The sequence below is a fragment of the Phytophthora parasitica genome (genome assembly GCF_000247585.1).
Source record: "Phytophthora parasitica INRA-310 unplaced genomic scaffold supercont2.36, whole genome shotgun sequence".
NCBI classification, from domain to species: Eukaryota; Oomycota; class Peronosporomycetes; order Peronosporales; family Peronosporaceae; genus Phytophthora; species Phytophthora nicotianae.
In genome coordinates this window covers 655,078-662,318 of record NW_008649022.1, presented here as the reverse complement: position 1 = coordinate 662,318, position 7,241 = coordinate 655,078, and the positions used below count along the sequence as shown (strand labels likewise).

Genomic DNA, 7,241 nt, shown 5'->3' with positions numbered 1-7,241 from the left:
GCTGATTGGTCCATTTCCATCCGTCTCACATTCTCCAAATTTCTCAAACGCTTCACCACAGATACAAGCAAATTATAGTTACTTCATGCAACGTTGACTGCTGACGTTGAAGTGACACAATTAGTGTCCACTGTGGGTTGACAATTAAAATTAGCCGAAACGATTGCTGTACTTGCTGTCGAAGCGGCGAGGAGGATTGCTGAGGTACCTTATTCAATGATGCGTGGTCTGGCGTGTCTGTTTCGCATCTGGAACACAAATGGCGTGCGAGTAAGGTGGGAGGAGTCGCTAGCGGTGTGAGGGGCTGTATCTTGGCGCAAAAATTAACTTGATGTGATAGAACTAAATTATGTATTTAAGTTAATGGAAATGGTGTCCTAGTGACGCTCAGGCAAGACTTCTTGGCTAAAACATAAGTTGTTGTGGAATGTACCAGGTAAGGCTAGACAAACAATATTATTTTGGCACGGGCAAGTTGTCAGTTGTAGTAATTTTTATTGTTCTTTTATTTTCTTTAAAGATAATGCTTTTGAGGGTTTAATAGCAATGTCCGTGACCCTGATGGGAGAAGCTCTGGATTGGGATTGTAGCAAAGTTATACCAAATATTGTTGAAGCGGTCAAAGAGATACAAAAAGATAATTGTTGGATCCGGTAATTCTAAAAAGACGTAGTTTTTGGTAATCGAATTCCATTGTTGTTTCTGCGGAATCACTACCATGGCAAGGTCTAAGAATCCAGATAACAGAGCGCGGGGAACGAAGGGGGCAAAGAAAACGTTTAAGAAGCTGTCGAAGCGATTAAGTACAGGCGGAAAGCTGGTAGCTCCGACTGGCAACGTGAGTCTAGAAGGTGTGGAGAAAGCTGAGCAAGCAGCTCGCATTCAACGCTCAGAGAACACTCGGAAGCGCAAAGCAGTGGCACAGAATTGACCCGATCGTTTAAAAAGGCCAGAAAAGAAATCAAGATAGAGCAACGAGACCGAGATCAAGACACGGACGCTCATGTTACGGGCTTCAAGCTCACAGGGATCTTGCTGGATGTTTGACCGTTTTGTATATGAAATTATCCTAGATTTCTTCGATTGCATTGACAGCCCGTTGGTTCGGATTTGTGGAAGCTGCGGTGAGTTGTCAAAGCTTCTCGGATGTCAAGAAGCGATACGAGCCTAGCGAAAACTATTTTGCTCCATTGAAAAATACCGATGGTGTGTGTGAAACAATTACTGAAGCAACCACAAAACCAGATTCTGATGGTGTGTCCTTCATTTGGATATGCAATCGCTTCCACACTTCATTAACAAAAAAAGAGATTCCTAAGTTTTGCCGTGCAAGTAACTTTCGTGTAGCGCATGTGCCCCCGAACTATCTGCTCTAAACTGAACCGAGGCCAGGCGTTGGCGTCTGTGTTACATGCATGAACCTCTACAAAGACCAGCAGGAATTTATATGGGGAACTCTGTAAATTATTGGAATAATATTCATGAAGCGACTCTTTCATTACCTCGGTCTTTGTCGAAATGCGGGGTAGTGCTCTTAATCCCTCCAAACCGGAAACCAAAAACCACACTTAAACTGCATATGCAGATTTACTAAAACTTAGTAATTGTATATAAAGAGATAGGTGTTGCTCGCTCATAATAAATTGGAATTTGCAAAACTGTGCAGAGCAGCGATTAAACTGCACAAACCTGCATATTGGTAGTTTTCCTACGTTCTCGGGAGTTGTCCTGACTATTTTCGCTTGATACTGCATAATGCACTTTACATGTGCATTATGCAGTATAAAGCGTAAATAGTCAGACAACTCCCGAAAACGTAGGAACAGAACCAGCCCGATCTACAGCTCTCATTTTCAACATTTTGAAAACTATAACTTCCCATACAAATCCCAATAAACAAAATTGGGGTGTCACCCCTATCCAGTAACACATGCAAATGACACGAGCCTGTGTGTTTTCTGGTCTATACAAATTCGAAGAGTGCGAAATATGTGGACACCACAGCTGCTTGAACCCGCCTCGACTGGAGCAGAAACATGAGCCTTGTGATGCACTTTGAGATGAGCTAGCACGAGAACAGACATTCGATGCTACACAGCTGTGGATCAAAGCTTACGCAGTTTGACTTATCCTGGATATTACGCACCTTAAAGACAGAAATAATGCAGGGTAGAAGTTACGTTGTTGTCCGTCGCCTCTTGGAAGATGCTGGCGTTGCAGGAGTACCCAGAGTCGATGGAATACAAGGTGCTTTAGCCGGCTTCTGACGCATACGAATCTCTTTGCCATTTTCGAACGGGATCAGCTTTCCGTTTATCTACTCCTTGTGACACACATCCCAACATGTCATGGCGACCCCACGCACTTGTCGATGAGCCCGCATGCAGAGGTAGACTGGCCCTTTGTCGCCACAGTCACCACAATAGTATGTAGTTGTTGATGCTCGCTGGGTATCTGTTTGTGTTCCTTCGTTTCTCCACTCATCTGCGTGACGGGAAGCATGCGCAGTTGACTGGGTTACACCGACAGGGACCGGTACGTATGCAGGCCTGGCTTGAGGTGGCTGGGTGCCGAATGTGTTGGAGTCATACATATCTGTTGCTTGTAGGCGACACAGCTGAAGATGTAGTTTCTTCATGTGCTTCACGTGGGCTAGTGGTCGTGACTGCTTGTTCTTGTGAAAGGCCTTATGTACTATGTATCCATTTACAATAGCCAAGTCGATGAACCCCAGTGCCAGCGACTATAGTATTTTCGAAAACGGAGTGCACGCTGGAGGGAATAACGCTGCAATCTCAGCTGGTCGTGGACATCCACCCATGTACGCGTGATAATCTTTTACGACTCTGGGGCATGGCACCTCCTCTTGCGTGGGACCGTTCTGTCGCACCACCCGATCCAGTTCAAGGCTTCCTCCCGTCCTGAGAAATGCACAGGCACCAACACACTGCTGACATATTTGGTACTAACTTAAAAGTAGCCACTTTGAATGACCCGCGCGTAATCATAGGTGGACAGGTCTTCTTCTTCTCGACGACACCTTTGCAGTATCCCAAGCGATTGGTTATGATTGTTTCCACGCAGTAAAACCCCATGAGCAGCAGCTGAATAGCTAAATCCACAGAAGTATAGAATCGGTCGATGACGACTAGGCGCGCTTTCTAGCATCCGGGCCAAATGCAGCAAGCAGGTTTCGGACAACAGCAGCAGGGCCTGACCTCATGTCGGGCTTGTGGGCGTCGCTAGCGTGCTGTTTCTTGCCGCAATATACTTCAAACCTGCATATGTGCAGCACAAAAGACACCAAAAATGTTAGACAAAACTGCATAACGCACGATAGTAAAAAGCCGCTTAAAAAATCGGACCTGATGCAGTACCCTGTGACTGCGCTGCATAACGTAAAGATATTGGTGCCCCACTAGTGGGGCTTGTCCTTTATGTAAACGCGCATTTTATTGAAGGACAATCGACTGGGTAAGCCTGCTTCGTCGAACGCCTAGTGTGATGGCGCAACGTATCCACGAAGAAAGGTGCGCTGCAGGACTTCTACCAACTTGCGGATCTTCCAGGCACGGTCTATTTGAGCTCTGGTGTCGTTGTGCGAGTTGAAATGAAGATTGCGTGAAATCTCCATGAATCGGTCTCTAGACAGCACTGAGCCAAAGTACTCTCGTGAAATAGCGCCCTCATCCGTTGTCTTCCAGTGATTAGCAAGTTTTTCTCAATCGTCCTAGCCACCAATAGCACAACAAACTGACACAGTTCGTGTGGTAAGACAGACTTCATGCCTTCCAACTCGTGCTGAATATCTCGCCTTGTCTTTCATGGTAACTGTTGGTTCAACCTCCGCTTCCGGCGCTATCGCTAAATGTTTCGTCAATTCGACGTGGAAGCATCTCCCGGTGATACTCCGTCGAGCAAGCAGCAATGTGCTACCACAGTACGACAGGAAGATAGTAAAAGAAGAGTCCAATTGGAGAGTCTCCTCTGCGCAAAGCGTCTGCAGATGGACCCGAGTATCCTTGGCGAAGACCAGGATAGCTTGACGTATTGTTGACCGGGCCGTACGGGCCGTGCATGTACTCAGTAGTATCAGGTTCATCAATATCTTCCCAACCTTTGACGGACATCTCACACAGAACAGCGTTCTTGAGGTTTCCAGCGAGAACTTCATCCTCACCACCAAAACTATTCAGAAAATTATCAGCGAAAAGAACCTCTGCCGTGATTTCGTCTTCTGTCGCGACCGGATCATCACCAATGGCGTCAGCTGCACAATAAATTTTCACCTCTTCATCCGATACGCACTCTCCAGTCTCCATATCATCGGCCTCCGAATCCAACTTTCCAACCAGATGTTCAATCGCATGATTACCAACCACGTTCAAATCATCAATGCTGTCGGCTAGCAACTCACTACCAAGAGCAGAATCTTCTCCGTCTTCATCTGCATCATCTAAAGAACAACACATAACTATGTGTTAGTATTCAGTTTAACATACATCAAACTATGCGGTATATAATGCAGCGTAGTATGCAGCACAGAATGCAGTACATTGTACTGCATGTTATGCAGCATAGCATGCAGTGTACAATGCAGCATACCGTTTCTGGTTGGAGTTCCTGCTGGATGCGTGGAGTCGCCGTCGCTGATATTATCAGATCCATCTGCTTCTTCGGACGAATAATGGCATCTTGAACGTGTGGTGGCGTCGGGATGAGCGGAGACCTTGGCTGGGTACCTCCAGCTGGTGAGTTTGCCACAGGACTTGCGGTATTTATCAAAGAGCGACGCGTCGGCGCTCGCTATACTGGCGACTTTGGCCTGGTAGCAGATGTACTTGCGGGAACCAGAGGCACAACGTTAGTTGCCTGGTCGGCGGGGACTGGTTGAGCGGTAGTCGGAGCTCGGGCTCTTGCTTCTGCAGCTTCGATATCAGCAGCGTAGGTTTCACGTACGACATCTGCTGCAGCAAGTTGATCACCTCCAGGAGCACTGGGTTGGACGCCTACTGCACGGCATCGCAGTTCTACAAACAACAAGGCAGGTATTAGACATAGATACGGGCTATTCAATTGAGATGAATACACACACCTTCTGCGTAATGCTCCAATACTGTTTGTTCGCCACGGAAGTAGTCGACGCCTTCGCTCCCCTTCACCTTCTTACCGGGAGGCATGCAGAAGTAGCGGTCATCGAGACTGCGGCCGGGAGGTGGCTTTCGCGTCCACCCGTCCTTCTTCAGCTCTCGCCACACCGACTTGAAAGATAAGTCGCGTGCGATAACTTCGCAGTCTCGCGGCACTTTGACTTGGACTCTCACCATCCTCCTGTGCTTTCGGCCCTCGGGGCGCAAAAATCTCGAATGAGAGGCATTTGGAAAAGGCGGCGATCGTCGTTGGCTGTGCGCCACTCACTGGGTGGGATCAGCTTGTTACCTCCGGTAGGCTATACAAATCATCTAGATTACGAAAGTATCTCAAAAACCTCGCAAAATCGGTCCTGAGATTTAGACAAATGTAGCCCCGTCTTACCTCTTGAGAAAAAAACCCACACAGAAACAGGCATTCTGGTTTTCTTTAATTTTGTATGCCACGTGGGGAGGGAAAAGACAAGCCTTACAAACGTTAAGTCTAAAATTCCTTAAACTGCGTATATTCAGTTTAAGGAAAATGGTAATCCTGCATTATTCAGCACCCGGTTTCGAGGCGTTAAGATCCAGTACTAGTGGAGGGGAAGTCTTTATCTAAGTTCGGCCTGATGTAGTTAGAACTGCATTGCAGTGGCTGATTGTAGAGAACCCTCTCTACAAAAATGTCACTATATCAGAGGAGTATTTGGCACAACTAGCAAGTTCAGACCCTGATGCGTCAATGACTAGCATTGAACTCACACAGGAAGAAGAAAATGAGCTTTGGATGATGCGAGATCAACAAGGTCGACCATCTGAGGGTGCGGCCTACAATGAAAATGGCCTCCAGTTATAAACCAAACTGGTAAGGTGGCCGACGATAGTCGGGAAAGAAATTCCACTGAAGAACATTTTGACGGCGAGAAATCGATTGAGCTACAAGCTTATCAATCCAACACGCAAACCGAAGCAAAAACAATATTATTGCGGCGAATAGTGTAGCAGGAAAAACAATATACCCCGTGGGCGAGTTAATACGTTGGGAGAATCGAATTAATGAATACACCACGACAATGTTAATGCAGAACTGTTTTCCTACCATTTTTTCAAACGGAGAAGGGGGAATGCATCCTTTGGTCGATGTAGAAAATCGAACGCACGAATACAAACTCGCATAATACTGTGCCCTCACCATGAAATGGCAGGATCGGAGTTTTGTAACACACTGTAACATAAAGTTTTTCTGCTTGAACCTCATTCAACGTAGACAGATAGACGGCCTGGTTCGCATGGTTGGTCCTGCCCAAATAATGACAGACCGAGATGTACATCCGTTGAGGGTTGCTCAGAAAGTATAAGAAAGGATATCGATGCTACGATGGAACTACTAGAGTCTTTAAAACCTTATTGTCGAGGCGTTCGTAAAGCGGACTATACTGGGCCAATGTCAGAGATGACCTAATGACCATGTTAGGGAACTGTGTTTTGCCATCGCGGTGGCCTACGTGTTTTTCTAACTCTTAGTGCTGCTGACCCAATCTGTCCAGACTTCTTTCACGCCTGTGATCCAGCACTAAGGCTAGAAAAAGCTCGATCGTTGTCCAGTCAGCAAAGACGCAGGTATCTGACTGCAAATCCTGATATCACGGCTCGGCATTTGGATAGGCGATTCAGAGCATTTTTTGACAATATGCTTTGTGGCAAAGCGAAATCTCTAGATGATATAATTGGTTATTTCTGGCGCTTAGAATTTCAACAGCGGGGTTCTCCGCACATACACGCCTTGTTATGGGTCCGAGACGCCCCAGATGTACTGATACTGTCAGATCAGTGTTTGGGCGCACAAGGTTAGCTTCCTACATTGACAATATAGATTCCGTCTTGACGAAGAGTACTGCAGAGCTGAAAGTCTGTAAATGCAGAATTTGTGTAAGAGAACGTGAAGCAAATTTTGATATTCTTTCAGCTAGGCCACCCTCGCCGGGAAGGCCAGATTGGGATTGTGATCTAGCTCGTGTTGCAACAGCATGTTTGCTCGTCTCAGTCATCTTGTCAAAAATCAGGAAACGACTGTAGGTTTGGTTACCTATAGGACTTTCAAGAAAAAAA

The 7,241-nt window shown here is 46.4% G+C and overlaps 3 protein-coding genes across 3 annotated transcripts; 2 read left to right on the top strand and 1 right to left on the bottom strand.

Annotated features, from left to right (window-relative positions):
- Positions 1-216: 216 nt before the first annotated feature.
- PPTG_23385 (hypothetical protein) lies at positions 217-931 on the top strand (the record flags this gene model as incomplete). The annotated part of the gene is made up of 2 exons (XM_008910176.1): positions 217-270; positions 785-931. The coding sequence occupies 2 exons, from the start codon at positions 217-219 to the stop codon at positions 929-931; spliced, it is 201 nt and encodes a 66-aa protein (XP_008908424.1).
- A 1,792-nt stretch (positions 932-2,723) lies between these two features.
- Positions 2,724-2,831, top strand: PPTG_23384 (hypothetical protein; the record flags this gene model as incomplete). The annotated part of the gene is made up of 1 exon (XM_008910175.1): positions 2,724-2,831. One exon carries the CDS (start codon positions 2,724-2,726, stop codon positions 2,829-2,831), a length of 108 nt encoding a protein of 35 aa, XP_008908423.1.
- Positions 2,832-3,932: 1,101 nt separating this feature from the next.
- PPTG_13776 (hypothetical protein) lies at positions 3,933-5,327 on the bottom strand (the record flags this gene model as incomplete). The annotated part of the gene is made up of 4 exons (XM_008910174.1): positions 3,933-4,456; positions 4,606-4,840; positions 4,960-5,030; positions 5,096-5,327. The coding sequence occupies 4 exons, from the start codon at positions 5,325-5,327 to the stop codon at positions 3,933-3,935; spliced, it is 1,062 nt and encodes a 353-aa protein (XP_008908422.1).
- Between the last annotated feature and the right edge of the window lie 1,914 nt (positions 5,328-7,241).